The 18,990-nt window shown below is 34.3% G+C and overlaps 2 protein-coding genes across 3 annotated transcripts; both read left to right on the top strand.

The window, feature by feature from the left end:
* The first annotated feature begins 256 nt into the window (after positions 1-256).
* LOC110710957 (actin-interacting protein 1-1-like) lies at positions 257-11,215 on the top strand. Of its 2 annotated transcripts, none has more exons than XM_021889299.1 (8): positions 257-750; positions 1,517-1,678; positions 2,827-3,013; positions 5,727-6,146; positions 7,096-7,503; positions 8,169-8,634; positions 9,308-10,302; positions 10,802-11,215. In XM_021889299.1, the coding sequence occupies exons 1-6, from the start codon at positions 353-355 to the stop codon at positions 8,424-8,426; spliced, it is 1,833 nt and encodes a 610-aa protein (XP_021744991.1). In that variant the 5' UTR covers positions 257-352; the 3' UTR covers positions 8,427-8,634; positions 9,308-10,302; positions 10,802-11,215. The 2 variants fall into 2 exon arrangements, with proteins under 2 accessions (XP_021744991.1, XP_021744990.1); XM_021889298.1 differs by having other exon boundaries at positions 9,227-10,302.
* A 1,617-nt stretch (positions 11,216-12,832) lies between these two features.
* On the top strand, positions 12,833-13,797 carry LOC110710958. Its single transcript, XM_021889300.1, has 2 exons — positions 12,833-13,014; positions 13,295-13,797. The coding sequence occupies exon 2, from the start codon at positions 13,301-13,303 to the stop codon at positions 13,670-13,672; it is 372 nt and encodes a 123-aa protein (XP_021744992.1). The 5' UTR covers positions 12,833-13,014; positions 13,295-13,300; the 3' UTR covers positions 13,673-13,797.
* The last annotated feature ends 5,193 nt before the right edge of the window (positions 13,798-18,990 follow it).

Below are 18,990 nucleotides of genomic sequence, written 5' to 3'. Positions count from 1 at the left end.
GTATTGCAGATTCCGTGTTTTTTAGTTTTAGGGTTTTTTTTAATTGGGTTGTGTGTAATTAGATTTTTGGGCTACCTTCTTACACCTATTTAAGGTGCACAAGGGTGCAAACTAATTGGTGGTTAGTTTAATTGTTGAAACTCCCGCTCGGGATCAAACCCCAAAACGGGTTAAAATCTGTCCCCTCAAAAAATTTCACTCCCACGTGTCCCCACAAAATTCTCAATAACAAATTAACAACAACAATAATGATTTAAATTCCCCCTTTTTTGTCCAATCTCAATTTCTTCCTTTCTTACATTCCTCCATTTTCTTCTTCTCTCTCCTCCATCTTCCTCCTCTCTCTCCTTCAATGGCGCAAGTTCATCTCTCTGAAACATACGCTTGCGTACCTTCAACAGAGCGTGGTCGCGGCATCCTAATCTCCGGCGATCCTAAATCAAACAACATTCTCTACTGCAATGGAAGATCAGTGATCATCCGAAACCTCGATAATCCTCAGAATGTTGAGGTTTATGGCGAACATGCTTATCCTGTTACTGTTGCACGATACTCTCCTAATGGTGAATGGATCGCTTCTGCGGATGTTTCTGGGATCGTTAGGATCTGGGGTACCCATAATGGGTTTGTTTTGAAGAATGAGTTTAAGGTTCTTTCCGGTCGGATTGATGATCTTCAATGGAGTCCTGATAGTCTTCGGATTGTTGCTTCTGGTGATGGCAAGGGCAAATCGTTGGTTCGAGCTTTCATGTTAGTGGTTTTTTTTTTAATTGATTGATTGGTGTTGAATTTTGATGGGTTTGTTAGCAATGTTGTTATGGTTGACTGATTGGTTGATTTTTTTGTGGAATTTGAAATTGTTTGATGTTGGATTGTGATTTTTATTTTTTTTTCTTCTGATGATATTGATTGTGAATTTTTGGTAATTGTTTATACAAATGCTGGGTTAATTTGAATTTTATTTGTGTTGTTTGGATATGTTTGTTGTCTTGTTGAATTCTGTGGTTTGATATGGTTATGATTTTGAGTGGCATTCTATATGGGTAAGCTGATTTAGAGAATTTGTTCGAGAATTTGTTGTGGTTTTGATTTTGAGGGTGGCATTTTATATGGGTAAGCTGATTTAGAGATGGTATTAATGGTAGGAAAGTTGTATTCTAATCATAATTGTGTTCTTAGCTTCTATTGACTTGTTTTATTGGTTTGATTTTTGATTGAGCTTAGTAGAAGTATCTATTCTTTTGCAGCTCTTTAATCTGATGGCCTTTGTTATCTTTGTAATCATTTCTCATAAGTATCTATGCTAATTTACTCCAATCATTGTTTCATGCAAGTTGCCAAGGAAAGCATATTTTCCCCATTAATCAATTTGATGATTTTTTCTTTTCTTCTCTTTTTTTCATTTGATTATCTTCCCAACTTCCCATAAGTTCTGCATGTGCTTGACTTTATCAAAGATTATCTTGCTGTGATGATTGAAATAGTAATCTTACTTTTCATGATGATCTTTATTCAGGTGGGATTCAGGATCTACTGTTGGAGAGTTTGATGGTCATTCAAGGCGGGTTCTTAGTTGTGCTTTCAAACCATCAAGGCCATACCGGATTGTTACCTGTGGAGAAGACTTTTTGGTGAACTTTTATGAAGGCCCTCCTTTCAAGTTTAAGCACTCTCAAAGGTTCTTTTTCTTATAGTACTTCTGTGGTTTGATGTGGCCGTTTTTGGTATAATATTTGAAACATTATGTTACATGCCGTTGTCTAATTTATAAGAAGATTGTTATATGGACCACATCGTATTGTGTCAACCTTCTAGTCCTATGTTCTTGTATGGTGTGTGTGTGTGTGTGTGTGTTTTTTTTTTTTTTTTTTTTTTTTTTTTTTTTTTTTTTTTTTTAAAGGGTGGGGGGCGCACAATGGTATTTATGTCCGATTCCAGATTTATGATATAGGATCATATGCCCTTGTACGGTGTGTTTGTGTGTGTGTGATTTGGGGGAGGGGGGACTGGATTGTCACATCCTTTAGAGAGGTGGACTGCCCTGGAATCCAGGTGTGTGTCTTACCAGAGAATATACTTCCTCCGTTCGCTTTTAGTTGCATTGTTTTGACTTTCATGCTTGTTAATGCATAATTTCAACCCTTTATATATCTAATTATAGATGAGTAAAGTTTGATATTGTGAAAGTACAAATTGAGACGCTTCTAAAAAGACCCCACATGATTATATTTTCCCAACATCAAAATCATCAATCATGGTCAAATGGCAGAATGGGAGAATGTGAATTGTGCAAACTGCAAATCTCCAACTGTTGCAACTAATAGAGAACTGACGAAGTTGTAAAAATGTGGTTTGATAAGAGGATTTCCAAATAGTACGGTGCCCTACCACTGTTTTGGCTCCGCCATGACATTGGGTTTGCTTTTCTTTAGTTTTGTCATACCTATTGATATCTGATGTGAACTTTGGAAGAAATGAAAGGAGGAACTTTGGTGATAGTATGGCTGGGTGTTTCTTGTTTTGTAGTCTGAGAAATGACTCTGCAATTTCAATCAAAGCTATGGTTGGGAGGAAATAGTATTGAATCTTGCATTCATCTGGTGTCGCTCTATGTTGGATCTTCCTGGCTGCATATGTTAATTTAGAGCATGATTGGGTCACTCTTTTTTCTCATTAATATGTTTAGAGGATTCCTTAACTATTGGGCTCTAATCTTCATCATATAATTTTCCATGTTTCTTAAACAGGCTGATAATTGAAACATGCTGATTTGTCAGTTTGCTGAACTTAGTTTTCATTGGAACTAACTTGTCTATTAATTTGTAGGGAGCACTCAAATTTTGTCAACTGTGTGAGGTTCTCTCCTGATGGGAGCAAATTCATTACTGTTGGTTCTGATAAGAAAGGTATAGTTTATGAAGGAAAGACAGGAGAAAAACTTGGGGAACTTTCTGCACAGGATGGACATCAAGGTAGTATTTACGCTGTTAGCTGGAGTCCAGATAGTAAGCAGGTAATTGTTATGTTGTAGGAAGATAAAGAATAAGCTGTGTTGCAAGTCATGCCTTGTTTATGTGTTATGTATGTACTCTGACTGTTTTATAATGATCTTCCCATTTAGGAATATCGATTGATTGCGAACATATCTAATTTCACATTTGCAAAAACTATAAAAATTGGATTTTAATAATGTTCTTACTGAGACGAACCAAACTAGACCTCTATGACTATGTTCTTATACATGGGAGAGGAATTTAGAAGATTCTCTATCATTTTTGGTAGTCAAAAGACTCCAAATGGTAAGATCATTGTGAAACGGAGGGATAACATATTGGTTACTTTTCAAGTGGTTCTCTTTTCAATATATTTTGTTGACTGACCTTTTTCTTCTCTTTTCTATTTGATATTAAAAGAATCAAGGATTTACTGTTCTTTGTTTTTTTTGGATTACTAATTGACAACATCAACTACGGTTCATTTAATTGATCATTCTTCTGTTTCCATCATATTTAATTTGACACTTTTATTCTTTCATCCTGCCAAAGGCAGGCACCTCTTTTGAGGTATTTGGAGTGTTGTTGGTGGGTTGGGGACGAGAAAATTCTTAGTAAAGTTATTTTTATATATGAGGAAAAGCTGACCACTTTCGTAAGACAGATGATTAACCAAGAAAACAGTTAAAATATCCTGATTTCACAATGTTGCTGTAAAATATTAGGCTTAAACCTTGAAAGCATCATGCTAATCTGTTACACTGCAGATGTTTATGTCAGTTTTATAAATTATGGAAATTAATATAGCCATAGAGGATAATTTTTTGTTAGCTAGAAAGCCTGGAATGTTAATTTTTCTTTAATGAAATGTTAGAAGTTCAAATGTTTAAATTGTTGGTTACCAGTTATCGTAGAATGTAGTGATTTCTGAGATAAAGACTATGGTTCTATAAAATATCTAGAGAAAGAAAACAATTAGATGATAGATAATTGGGTTTGCTTGCCTAACATTCTTGAGTCTTGCCTTAGTGTTACTGACATTCAAAATTTGATTTAAGGCTTTTTGTATGTCAAGAGTGAAGAAAGAAATGCTATTTGAGTGCCGAGTTTCGGTTCTTGCATTTCATCTTTGAGATTTTCAAGGGTCTCTTCCTAGTCACCACTAGAGGATGATCACAAGTCACAGCAAGTGATGTTTTCGATTAACAATTAAACAAGCAGTGCTCAAAGGATTAATTTCCAAAACAAAAACTTTGAATTTTATTGATAATTTTGTGGCCTATTTATAGGCTTTACAAGAAAAAGATATAATAGATAAAATCCTACTAAGTTTAGGAAAACTAATTCTACTCTAACTTGAATTCCAAATTTCCAAGTAAACCACATCAAACTAAACTGTCTAACTAAAAATCAGATTTTTTTAAAAAACTAGTTAATTGAAATAACACATGACTTATCAAGGAAACCTAAAGAACTTTAAAGAAATTGAAATTTTAAGGTGCTTAAAACAAGAAAAACCCTTTCAAGCGAAAGGTAAAAACTTGCGAGCAAAATTCTATTTAAAGAAACATTAAAACTTATCAAGAACGACTGAAAGAGTCAAGAAAGGAAATCTTAGATGCTCCTGCATCATTAGTGATCACTATTTGCATGGAATTGATATAACTTATCTAATCGAGTACATATTTTCTTCTTCACGTAATGTTCTCTTATAAAACAAGGCCCTTTAATCTAGTCTTTTAACTCTTCTTGTGTTGTACTGCAAATATCTTTTGCTTCATTGCTGCTAAAATATTCTAGTGGAGTTTTATAGCCTTAGAAACAACAGCTTTTCAACTGCACTGGTCATTATAGAAGCAATCAGGCAGACCTAGGTGCAAATCAACAAACCTGATCACTTTTCAAAGCTTAATGTAGGAAATGGCAGTAAAGCTCTTCTTAGGAGGTCTTTGTGAGCAAGGTTGGTGAAATGACCCCATAACATGTACAATCGCCTGCCATTTTTAGAACTTTCCTTAGATATGGTAGTTTTCTCTGTTTCCTGGCAAAATACATTATCCAGGCCCAACTTCCCCTTGTGATAGGATAGGACAAGAACTGTTTTTATTTTTCGATTCTTATATTTTAAAATTTAAAATATTACTTCTTATATTTTTAAAATTGAAAATGACTAGAAATGAATATAAAATTACTTAGAGACGTTCCATTAAGCATAACTTGTCAGTTGTCTCCTAAAAAATGACTTAGATATGGTCCATTTTTTCTATACTAAGTATGATTATGGCCAACTAGTTTGGATGTTGGGCTTAAATCCAGTATCACCAGCTTTCCTCATTCATTTATTTATTGCCATCTGCTTTTTATGCCCCAATTAGGGAAGTTCATCCTACATTTCTTAAATACGGAGTAATTGTTTATTCGTTCTCTCATTTGGTGAGACATCTCCTGTCTCCTCCATAAAGTTTGCATGATTATGGAATGATCTATAGTTAAGGGGTACCAGCTTGATTAAAGTAAAATGCAAATTTGAAGAAGATATCAAAGAGAAGGAAAAGTGGTCTGTATCGTAGCTCTCTAATTGGCTTGGTTTATGTCTCTTCCTAATTATAGTCTTTTGAATTTATATGAAAAGACTTTGAATATCATTTTAATTTTCTTTTGTGTTGCTGCATCTGCTTGTTAGATTATTCAAATTAGCCGTCTATGACTCTATACTAATGGAACCTTATTTAGGTACTGACTGTATCAGCGGATAAAACTGCCAAAATATGGGAAATTTCACAAGATGGCAATGGGAATGTTATTAAAACATTGATTTCTGGATCTGGCGGAGTAGAGGACATGCTAGTTGGATGTCTTTGGCAGAATGATCATCTAATTACTGTTTCACTTGGTGGTGTTATCAATGTATATTCAGCAAGCGATTTGGAGAAAGCTCCCCGTACTCTCTCTGGACATATTAAAAATGTCTCTTCTTTGATTATCTTCAAGAATGATCGAAATATGGTACTTTCATGCAGCTATGATGGAGTGGTAGTTAAATGGATCCGTGGTGTCGGATATTCTGGCAATATAAACATGAAGGATCATGCACCCATTAAATGTTGTATTGCTGTGGAAGGCGAGATCATTTTATCTGGATTTGATAACAAGGTAGGTATTATGGATTTTTCTGACCGCAAATTGTTACCACATATTGCTTACGTGTTAGAAATGATGATAGCCCACTTAAGTTTTATATATCTGCTTCAAGCACAATAATCTTTGTTTAGGTGCACCATGGGAAATTTTTAAACAGGTCACCCACCCTAAGCAACTCTTAGTATTGTTACATGGTTAATTGTTGCCTTGTTAATTCTAATATAGATAATACTCTGGCTTCTTCCTAGGCCGTGATTAAGAATATATGTGGTGCTTGCAAACAGTGACATCTGGCTACACAAACCAACAATTTTTTCCACTATACTTAATCCCCTCATATAAACATCCTGGGAAAGTTTGTAGGTCACCTATTCCAGGATTTGTTTTTAGTATATAGGTTTTCTAAACAGAAGATGCGTTATTGTGCTATTATTATATCATTAAGGACTCTTTCAATGATCTACTGGGCTAGTGGTATAAGTACCCTTTCTCAAAAATTCTATTTCAGGACGAATGCTCTATGCGGAGGAGTTGTTGGAGATTTCTAGTTGGTTGAGCTTATATGAGTCGATTTCTTCTACAATTTTTCACCTGCGATTCATTTTTTAAACATTCTGTAGGAAATTCTGTAAACGTATACAGAACACCTAAATTGCCAGTAGTTACCCTTTGATTGTTTTATACTTGAGCATTGCAAGTGTAATTTCAGAGTGTTCTATTTTTATGGTTACGTGATAATTGTTCTGATCCCTACTGGTGCACACTGGTATATTTGTGTCATTACTCTGTTTGAAGTTTCCATATATTTTACATGGTTTATTGATAAAGTGCAGTTATGCTGTATTGATATCTTTTAAGACAAAAACTGTCCACATTGTGGTGCTTTGTTTTCAACAGAAGCTTTCAACTTGTATTTCTGGGATGTATGGTAGTTTCTGATTCCATGATGTTTGAGTGCTAGGTGTGGAGAGCTCCCATCCAAGCAGATACATGTGGATCTGCTGAGCATGTTGATATAGGAAGCCAGCCAAAGGATTTGAGTGTTGCTCTAAATGTGCCTGAACTTGTGTTAGTTGCTACTGATTCAGGAGCAGTGCTTCTTAATGGTTTGAAAGTTTTGTCAAGCATTGACCTTGGATTTACTGTGACAGCATCTGCCATCTCACCTGATGGAACTGAAGCTGTATTGGGTGGCCAAGATGGAAAATTGCATATATATTCTGTGTCTGGTGATACTTTGACAGAAGAAGCTGTTCTGGAAAAGCATCGGGGTGCCATTACTGTGATACGATACTCTCCAGATGTTTCCATGTTTGCTTCTGGTGATGCCAACCGAGAGGCTGTTGTTTGGGATCGTTCTACCAGAGAGGTATGTTGAAAAATGGCCTTTTCTTTTCCCATCTTGTTTGTAAATGGAAGGCAGCTGGTTTGCTTTACTGAAATGCTGATGTCCTCCCCAATTGATTGATTTTTAAAGCTTTTTTCATTTGTTATATATTTACAAACCCCTTTCAAAGTGCTGCAGATTACTAGCAGGTTGCCCATTCTAATTTCTGGTTCTCCCTGGGCATGACACCTTGTACTTTCTGAGTATTTGACCACAGAACTGTAAACTTTGCTTTATCAATGAACAGTGAAGAAAAACAATGTATGATTAGAGGGTGATTTACAGTGCAATTTTGTAACACATCCATTTTAGGATAACAAGTGTCTTCTTTCTTATTGCAAATTCCCATAATAACCTTAGGGAGAAATATTAATTAATGGTTGTAATCACATCGTTAACATGGGCAAGTTTGTAATCTTTCTTTCTATCCCTTTCTTTTTCCTACAACCTAATTTTTTTGTGCACTCCCCTCATGTTGCAATTTTAAATGAACAGAAAAATCAACCTAAATTCCCATAGTACTATAGTTGGATTTATTTTGGAGGATAGTAGAATATGTTGATATCATAAACTACCTAAAAATTATACATGCATCAATTTCTTGTGATGTGATCTGTTTTTTCTTTAATTCTAATGTGTGCTTGCAGGTAAAGCTTAATAACATGCTGTACCATACTGCTCGTATTAACTGCTTAGCCTGGTCCCCTGAAAGCACTATGGTTGCCACTGGATCTCTTGATACTTGTGTCATAATTTATGAACTTGGAAAACCTGCTTCATCTAGGACAACAGTAAAGGCTGCTCACTTGGGTGGAGTTTATGGTGTGGAATTTGCTGATGAATGCAGCATCTACAGTTCGGGTGAGGATGGCTGTGTTCGTTTATGGGCAATAACCCCACAATGAAGAGAAATTAAGTTGCAATCGAAATAGCTACTTTTTGGATGCAGAATGAGTAGTATTATTTTGGATTTATCATGATGTAGTGATATATTTTTTTGCCTGGTTCATGATTTTCTGGATTCAGAGGTTGCATACTTTTCAGAGCCTAACGAACTGAGAGGATAGGGGTATTGGTTGAATGTATTTATTGCTCAAGTTTTCTGTTTGCCAGGTTGGTTTTCTTGCATTGCTATTAATAATTGTTGTTTTTGTGTTATGCTTTTGCTTGAGTGGCTGTTTAGGTCATTCCTAGACTTTCTGGTTTTGTAGGAAATACGTAAATTTGTTTGTTACAGCTTCACATTGGAAATATCTTTAGTTGTTTGCATTCATTCTGTTGCCTGATAGTTTTTCTTTGAAATTACCCTCTTTATTTTGAGTATTTGGAAACAGTTGCAACCTGCTTTTATCAATGGAAGATTCCCTATCTTAACATGCCCATACTTTGTTGATTTATCTGCAATTGCTCCCTAAATCAAGAAGGAATTTAAGCTGTGATGTGTGATCTAGAAAAGACAATTAATGGAGTCTATGGTGGAAAAATCTTGGAAATGGCGTTTCTTATCCTCTGAACTTGTAACAGTATAGTTGAACTAGATAAAACAGGATACGGAGTAGCATTTTTCTGTTCTTAGTGAAATATTTATCTGCTTAATGTAAATCAAATGTCTATATGATTCCTCTGAACTTGTAACAGTATAGTTGAAGGAGCATTTATTTGGAATGGATTTTGACGTATGTTCATTGCTTAATATCTCGCGCAGGCTCGCATTGGTGGATCTTTGTATTATGGTTTTTTTCTTCTATACTAGCAAGTATCATTTGTTCTGTTTTCCCACTTTCAGAGTTGGCTTTAGTGTGAAGATTGAAGAATTCAGACCAAGAAAGCGTAAAAGGGAATTATTTCCAGACTTGTTTAGTGCTGAGACATTGTATAGTCTCCCAAGTTTTCTGGAGTGTGTTACACCCTCTTCACTTTTGAAACTGTATAGCAACAGCTTTCTATTGGTTTGAGTAGATAAAATTGTGGTTATAACTAGAAAGATTTTGACAGTTTGATGCTTTTTGAAGTGGGATGTTTTATTTAATTTTGATGTGTTACTGCCATTTTGATGCTATGTTGCCATCTTATTGCAATGTCTATTTTCTAGTGCTGCTGTTGAATTGGCATTTTCAGTGTTACCTTTGTAGTGCACTGGACGTAGCTGCCGCAGTCACACAGTCTTAATATGGAATTAGAGAGTGGAAATCGTTGATGAACAATGGAACACAAACGAACTTATCTCTAAGGTAGTGACTTTAGGTCGCAAGTCTCAAATTCTACTCGCCAAATATCACACCAAATCCTCCCCCTTCCCACCTCGCCCCCTCAACACTCATCTCAGACATCGAACCGCCCACCCTCCCCCTTACTAATCTCAGACATTGAAAAAGAGGGAGTATTGTTTCTTACAAATTCTTAAATAAACCTGGTCCACAATAAACTTATTGTGGACCAACTACCTCTCACGTGCGTGTGGAGGAGGCAACAAAATTTCAGACAACTTAATTCTATTTATTACTCTTCCTTCCTTCGTCCTTTTTTACCCTCTTTTTATTTTTTTCCCCTCTTTATATTTTTTCCCCTCTTTATATCACCAGTCAATTTCTCTCTCTTCAAACCTTCTCTTCTGCCACTTTCTCTCTCTTCATAGCTCAAATTCTCTCTTCAATTCACAACAATAACTTCAATATTGCTCAATTTCTTCTTCAATGGCAAAACACAGAAGCAGTGGGATGTGTATGAGTAGAAGAGGTCTTCGGTTATCAGACGCAAAACGCAATAATCAACCAATTCCTGGTACAATTTTTGTTTCTAAGTTGATTTATGTACTTTTATGCTGATTAATTGCGGTTTTTTTTTTCAATTGAAGCTATTTGCATGATTTTTTGTTTGAATTTTGTTTCTTATTGAAGGATTTGTGAAGATCTAGGGTTTCATTTTGTTCGATTCATGTGTTTATTTGTATTTAAGTTGAATTTTGTTATCAATTAGTTATGTCATTCTAATTTGATGTTGATTTCATAAATCAGTAGTTGTTTACTCGTATTTGATTTCAGATCTTCTATATGTGTGTGCATTTTGTTCAATTGTTGCTTAATTTCTTTTTAAGTTGATTTTTCGGCTTTTTTGAAGGTATTTTTTTGGCTTTTTACCTTCAATTTCATCTAGTATATAAAAATTGGGTTTCAATTTTTTTTTTTTCAATCCGTGATTAATTGTAATTAATTTCAATTTCAGTGTTTATGAGAATTAGCTATATAATTAATTTATTTAAGATTTTGATTTCGTATTTCAGTGCATGCACTCTCATATTTGGTTGAGGCAGAAAAAGGTGAAGAGAGGAAGAAGGAGGTTACAGAGAGAGGCAAAAGAAGGCTATAAAGGCACCTCAAGACAAGGCTACGTATTAGCATAAATGCTACATTCCAGAACAAAAAATAGTAGTAAAAAGAGCTAGTTTTTTTTTTAAAAAAAAAAAATTAATAAGGTATTGATGTTATAAAAAAGGTGGCTATGTTAATAATAGGGTATCTATATTTACAGGTCATTATAATATCAAAAAGGACATTATGTTACAATTAAGGTCATTATGTTAATATTTTATGTTTCATTAGAGATAAATAACTGACAATAAGAAATTATCAAAATAGATTGTTATTTTGCATTTAAGATTTTATGATCAGCATCATTATAAAAAAAAAAAAAAAAAGATCAAAGAAAATTAAGAAAAAAATATAGAGTAAATAAAGGTTACTATGTGATTATAAAGATAACTATATCAAATTAATCAGTTCTACTATTTAAAAAGGTAACCATGTACCATCTAAATTTTTGTTGAGAGAAGAGAGAAAAAATTTCGAAATTATGAAATGATAATGCATTGTTGTTCGTGATGTGTATAAAATAGAAAAGATGAAGACCCTAATTTTGTCAAGCAATATCAGGGGCAGAGGAGAGAAAAAATGCAGTAGTTGGGTTTGGGGTTTAGAAGGGGTTTATTTGCACTTGGGCTGTTTGTATGGGCTTTAGACTGGGATGGTTTTGTGGCACGTGAGACACTTTGATCCACAATAAATTTATTGTGGACCAAGTCCACCCAAGATTTTTTTTATTGTTTCTTTATACCCTCGTATTAAAAATGTCCCATTTTTATATATGGCAATGTTAATTTCTATTTTAAAAATTTATTTCTTTGGAGTTTCTCTTTCATTAAAAAAATATATTGCATTTAATGAAATGTTCATTTCCAATTTTCGGATATTCATTTACAGTAGGAAAATTTGCCAAAAATAATACCACCTTTCACCGATCTTCCATAAATGAAACGACCTTTGATTTATTTCTTAATGAAACGACCTTAATATGCATCTGCCAAAAATAGAACAAAAAACATGTAACCTATTTTATAGGTTACATTTGACATTTGTCACTTGGTGTTTGATTAAAATATTTTTAATTTATTTTAACATTTTTTCTTTAATAATAATGATTTAAAAAAACAAAACTTAAATTAAAATAACTTTAAAAAAAATTTAAAACTAAAAACAAAACTGAAATTAAAAAAGAAAAATATCTTCCCCTTACTGGCAGCAACCCCACCACCCCACCACCGCCCAACATCACCGTCGGCAACCTAAGCCCTTTACCCGCGCCGGTGATACCCTCTTCTGACCTAGTGCCCGACCATCCAACCCCTCTGTCCCCTTTTCCTGAACCATCTTCCAACCACCCTAAATTCTATCTCTTTCCCCTTGAAAACACTCCTCTCCTCACCGAAAAACGACCAAACTCACTTCCGATGCTGGTGAACTCGTTTATCCTCTCTGTCGGCCGTCTCCAACCACTTCCCCCTTGAACCACCACATGAAAATCCTAAAACCCCAAAATCGAGTGGTGGTTTTAGGGGTTCTTGACTTTTTGGTGGTTCACGGGGGGAATGGGTGGAGATGGCCTATAGAGGGGCGAAATGGGTTTTCCGGCACCGGGGTGTGGATTTGAGCGCAGGGCGGTGGCAGGTGGTGGTGGGGTTGTTGCCGTCTAAGGGGGTTTGCCTTTTTAAAAAAAAAAAAAAAAATCAGTTTTTTTTAAGTATTTTTTATTTTAAAGTTTTTTTTTAAAAAACAAAATTGTTAAAAATATGGAAATTTTCATTTTTACCACCTTCGAATAATGACTTTGTCAAATTTACCACCTCAAAAAAAAAAACATTTACTTTACCACCTCATAAAAAAATTAAACATCAGTTTTACCACCTCATCTGAGCTCAGGTGACGGAAAACGCTTGTGGGGCCCAGCATAACGGCTAGTTTTTGATTTTTTTTCCCAAATTTCTCTCGATTTCCCTTTTATTTAAACCTAGTTCTTCATTTGTACACCAAATTCTTGCAGATTGGAGATTAATTTTTGCGATTTTCTTCACAAATCAGTATTTTTGGGCAACCTTAACAATCCCAAACCCTCTAATTATCAAACAACCAATTGAACTCCTCGACAACAAGCATCAAAAAGGTAAGCCATTGTCGTTAATTCTCTAGCAATTTTCCTGATTTCTGTTGTAATTTTTTGGCAATTCGTTGCGTGATTATGTTGCATTTGCTAAGAGTAATTGAAATTGGGCGTTTTGTGAGGTCAATTAAACCCCAATTTCAATTAAAATACTTAGGGTTCATGTAAGATTAAATTAGATTGGGGGTTTTTGTTATGTGAATTGGCTACTGAAATTAGGGTTATATTATGGTGATTGTGTTCAAATACAATTAATTTCATTCTTGTTCTTACTGAATTTCAGAAGGGAATGTCTTCAGTTAGCATGTCACCCTCAAAGGAGAAAAAATGCCAATGTGGAGTTCCAATGTCTAGGCTCACTGCTTGGACTAGGGAGAACCCAGGACGCAAGTTTAGGACCTGCAAATTCTATGATCCTATGACTGAGTCAAGGGGGTGTAAAGCTTTTGAGTGGGTGGATCAACCAGATGGAACACCTTGGCAAACAGAGGTGATTAACAACTTGCTGTTGGACAAGAAACTAATGAAGGGAGAGCTGAATGACATGAAGAGGGAAGTTGATGATGTTAGTGGACAAAGGAGGTGCTTGCTCAATGAGATTGACAGCTTGAAGATGAAATGCAAAGCTCTTAGCTCAGACAGGAAGAAGATGATCAAGTAAGTGCATGGCAGCAATGCAACAACAAAGAAAATGCTCACAGTACATGCTATTGTTGTGTTTTGTTGTTTTGGTTTGGTACTGGCTATGTATTTTAGATCTTAGGTTCATTTAGGAATGCTTAGAAATGTTGAATTATTATGTGTGGATGTTGGGATGACATTTCTTGTACTACTTTTAACAAAATCAATGAGAAATGGAACTTTTTGGTAGAAACATATCACATTTCGTATTAGTACTTGCAACACAATGTTTTTAATTGTTTTACATTGGCTGAGACAAAAGTTAAGGCACCTTTGTGCAAAATCATTGTTCAACTATCATTGTTCAACTACCAAATAAACTTGGCTGTCTATTACAAAATACTAATGAGTAGACCTAGGGTCACAGTTGATTGAGATCCTTGTCCTTCTTGCTTGTCATTACATGAAGCTTGGACCTGGTCTGTATTTTGACTTTGGGAGGAGTAGTTGTTGGCACTCTTGTGGGCTGACTCAGGCTCCTGTTGCTCCTGGTAACAGGCTGAGTTGGCAAAGGCTCTGTTCTTGTTGCAGGCTGGCTTGACACAGCAGTTGCAGGTGCAGCATTACTTGACCCAGCCTGTGCTGTTGTTGGAGGCTGATATTGTGGCAACTTCAGTGCAGCCTGCAATCACAGTATGACAAGACTAAAAAACAAAGCCACTAAATACACTCAAGTCACAAAATACACAAAATACCTATCTTGCTGCTTTCTCTTCACTTTTCTTTCTCTGTTCCTTAAGCCAAGGAGTCTACATCTGTGGCCTCCCACCCTTTGGATCTGTTGCAGGTGGGTTAGGCTGTTCTGGTGCTGCTTCAGCCTTGCATGTTTTGGCAAAGTGGCCAAACCCACCACAGTTCTTGCATTGTTTCTTCACCTTTGGCTTCTTGCCCTCAAGTGCTGCAGAAGTGCCCTCCCCTGGTTCAAGCTTTCTCTTTTTTGCCTTAGGTCTTCATGGCTGCACTTTCAGCATAGGTGGCAAAGGCTGTCTGAGCTTGACCTTTTCCCAATTCTTAGGGCCAGGCATTGGCTGTATTGGGTTCTCATATGCAGCCAAGTATGTCACCCTATAGTAATGTGGGTGCACATACAACTCAGGATCATCCCTTTTGTCCATTATGCAAGCAAATGCATGGACACAAGGTATTCCTGTCAACTCCCATCTATAACAAGTGCATTTTCTCTCTTGCAGATCCACAATGCACTGATCATCCTTGTATTTCACCTCATAAATTTCATCCCTTGAAGCTGTAACCTCACATGTCATGGCATACTTCTCCAACCCATCAAAGACTTTGTTGACAAATGGGGTTAGTAAACTTCCCAAGACTTTGCTGCCTCCCATTTGTCATTACTCCTCTTCATCATATATCTTCTAAGCCATTCCATTTGAGTTAGAATAGGCTTGTCTCTGGCATCTCTAATCACTGAATTAAATGTCTCACACATGTTGTTTAACAACATGTTAGACTTGCAGTTTGTAGAGAAAGCATGCCTTGACCAGTGCTGGGGGTCAATGTTTGACAGCCACTGGTATGCTTCTTCATCCAAAAAATTGATACTTTCCATAGCAACTTCAAACTCAAACTGATACAACCACACACATGACAACCATTCAATACAACATAGACACATGGCATACAGTTTTCACAAAATAGAAAGACATGCAAATATGTGCAAAACTAAATGTTCCTAGCATACATTATAGTTCACCATAAAACTGACATAAAAGAACCTAAATAGAAGCTTACCAGAGTGCTTGCCCTAGCAGCAGCCCAGAACAATTCCTTGAAAGTTGCACCATCAAATTTCAGTTGAAGGGTGTTTTGTTAGTCCCTTCAATTGGCTCATGACTGGTAACATACATCTCACATGCCCCCTCTTTGTTCACAGACTCTAGGAAACCATTCACCTCACCATCAACAAGCTCCCTTTTACCATTCACCCAAGACTTGCCCTTTTGTTTATACCAGCAACTAAACCCCCTAGGAACCTTCACATTCACATACACAAACCCATGTATAGTTGCTTGCCTCAAAAAGTGTACATCTATCTTATTTTTTTTCCACTTTTCTCATCCAATAAACCCACCCACCATCCCAAGTTAACACCCTCCTATTTTTACCAGCTAAAGAAGGTATAAAGGCACCCCCTACTGTAATTTTTAAGTCCACTGTGTCCATTCTGTAACAACACCAACAAAAGCACACACAACAATAACCAATTTCAGTAATTACAGTAAACAACAACAACCAATTCACCAATTACAGCAAGTAAAAGCAATTCACATTGACTATGCACTAAATTAACAGTAAACAAGTAAATCTAATTAACTAATTATTTAACAAATGCACACTCTAATTCAGTCAAAGATTCGCATAATTAGGGTTTATAATACTTTAATTCACAGATTCCCAAAAAAGGCATACTTTACCCCAATTGACAACCATAAATCCAACGAAATGTACTAATAAAGGGTTTAAAGTACCTCTTGTAGTCAGGAATCTCGATTTCTGTCAGCAAATTACCAAGCTTTTGGTCCCCTCACCCTGTGGAAGATGACAAGAGAAGCTGATGTGTTGCAATTTTGTGGTTCCAGCTCGATTTACCCCACCTAAATTGATCTAGGGTTTCAGTTTTTACAGAGAGAAAGAGAAAAATCAAAGGAGAGAGAAGCAGTTACAGTGAAAATCAAGAAAAATCAAAGGAGAGAGAGACGAAAATTGATGAGGAAGTGAGAAATTTGGTGAGACATTGATTATGGAAGGTGGAAGGTGAGAAAACGAGGAGACAGAGGGAAATCGATTTTAAAAGAATTAAATTGGAGGGAAGTGACAGTTAACTGGGCCCCACAAGCGTTTTCCGTCACCTGATCTCAGATGAGGTGGTAAAACTGATGTTTAATTTTTTTATGAGGTGGTAAAGTAAATGTTTTTTTTTTTGAGGTGGTAAATTCGACAAAGTCATTATTTGAAGGTGGTAAAAATGAAAATACCCTAAAAATATTGACCAATGATATTGTGACACGTGTCACATGTAACATATTAAACAGGTTACCAACCGGTCACGTTTCATTTTTGACAAATATGTGTCAAAGATCGTTTTATTTTGAAATAAATTAAAGCTTATTTCATTTATGGAAGACCGATAAAAGGTGGTGTTATTTGTGGCAAAATTTTCCTTTACAGTATCGATATTCCTCTCAAAATATGTTCAATTAAAAAATGTTTGTTCTAATTTCAAAATGAAGGATCAACGAGAGCGCAAATTTTTCCCTGGTCTCGAGACCAGCCATAGGAAGCTATAAAAATGAACATTTGCTAGAAACAAACTGAACATTTACTAGAAAAAAAAAATGAACATTTAGTAATTGAACATTGCACTATATAAAAATGAACATTCATAATATGAAGCCCACTCTTATTTGGCTGATTCTTCCTCTAAACGATGTTGCTTACTTTTTTAGCTAATATCTCCGATTTTATTTTCTAGCTATATTTGTTTCCTTTGTTGAGTATATAAAATATTCATTTTCATTTAATTCAAACTTTCTCTCTTCTAGATTTTACAATATTTTCTTTCTCATCGTTCATATTTGTTTTTTTTTTTTTTTTGATTTTTGGTGTTGAATCGTTCTACATATTCAAGGTATTCAAGACTTTTGATTTTTTTTTTTTTTTGTTTATGAATAACAATGGAGCTTGCTACTGATTGCTCATTTGCAATTCTTCCTTCATTATTGGATGAGTGTAAGTTTATTTATTGCTATTTTGATTCAATGTCGTTTTTTTATTTATTTTTTATTATTTTTGTTTATTGAATAATTTTGTGTGTTTTTTTTCCTTTCTTTACGGTTGATTGTGAGTATATTTCTTGTTTAAGTTTATTTACTAGAAAAAAATGAATATTTACTAGAAAAAAGAATGAACATTTATTAGAAAAAAATGAACATTTAGTAATTGAACATTGCATTATATAAAAATGAACATTTATAATATAAGAATAAAATATAGAGACTATGAAACCGAAAAAAAAAATTGTACATCTAATGTTATATAAATGAACATTTAAGTTGTAAAAAATAAACATTCCATTTCATAGTCTCTTTAATGTTATCGTTTAAAATCTATACAATAAAAAGTGCACATGTGATTTTGTACACATTCATGTAAGTAAGTGTTCATTTAGTAATGAACATTGCAACATATAAAAATAAACATTTATAATATAAGATAAAATAAAGAAACTATGACACTAAAAAAAAAATATACATCTAATATTATATATATATATATATATATATATATATATATATATATATATATATATATATATATATATATGTTAGAGGTGAAACAAGGAGGATATACCTATATACACTTTATTATACCTAATGTAACAAAGAATGTTCATTTAACAGGACACATATGTACATTTGGTTCACTTTCATGTTTATGAAACAATTATTACATGTAATAGTATAGTTATATCAAAATGCATTATTATTGTAATTAAATTAAATTTATTTTATATTGAAAATAATTTTTTAACAACGTTTTATTTAAATAAGTAGAATTCTAAGACATATGTATTTGTATACATCTTACCATGAGACTAACACATATCTCTTGAAATGAACATTTGATGATAAAATGAACATTTGTTGAAACACAAATAAACAAAAACTAGCATAGTGCTCGTGCGATGCACGGTTTATAAATCAAATTATTAAACCCGTAGGAAAAATAAAAATAAAAACAAAGGTAATTCATTTACTATTAAAGGACTTGGTTACTATTTGTCAATAAAAAAAATAAAGGAACGTTATTTGAATAGTATTTTATGTTATTTGAATTTCTTTTAATTTTTTATAATATTATTTTATTAATTGAAAAATAATTGAATAATACCCCACATAGCTATATAAGAAGTGGACTAATTTATTTATATCTCCTGTTGAGAAAAAACTAAAATGTTATTATCATACCATCCGCATCAGTAGCTACAATCAATCTAATATATACATGTTTTATTTACCCGTCGCACTCATTAAATCTATAGACACAATAATAACCTTATATTTGACCTACCAGAACATATATTTTCCTATGTTAACCATTGTGCCAAAAAATATATATTATATAATAGTCACATATATAACCAACAGCTGATTAAATATAGTATACAACACAAATACTTCGTATATAGGTATAGATACTGATAATTTTATATAAATAAAATATACGGAGTATATATTACTAAGATTTATCCCTACCTTAATTATAAAAAGGTTATCAAAA

This window comes from Chenopodium quinoa, unplaced genomic scaffold (assembly GCF_001683475.1).
Source record: "Chenopodium quinoa cultivar QQ74 unplaced genomic scaffold, ASM168347v1, whole genome shotgun sequence".
NCBI lineage: Eukaryota > Viridiplantae > Streptophyta > Magnoliopsida > Caryophyllales > Amaranthaceae > Chenopodium > Chenopodium quinoa.
The sequence above is the reverse complement of the archived record's forward strand: the minus strand, read 5'-3'. Positions and strand labels throughout refer to the sequence as shown.

Coding starts and splice junctions, on each gene's coding strand:
- LOC110710957 (XM_021889299.1), top strand. CDS start 353: ATGGCGCAAGTTCATCTCTCTGAAACATACGCTTGCGTACCTTCAACA. Junction 1,679..2,826: donor AAGTTTAAGCACTCTCAAAG/GTTCTTTTTCTT, acceptor ATTAATTTGTAG/GGAGCACTCAAATTTTGTCA. Junction 6,147..7,095: donor TATCTGGATTTGATAACAAG/GTAGGTATTATG, acceptor TTTGAGTGCTAG/GTGTGGAGAGCTCCCATCCA.
- LOC110710958 (XM_021889300.1), top strand. CDS start 13,301: ATGTCTTCAGTTAGCATGTCACCCTCAAAGGAGAAAAAATGCCAATGT.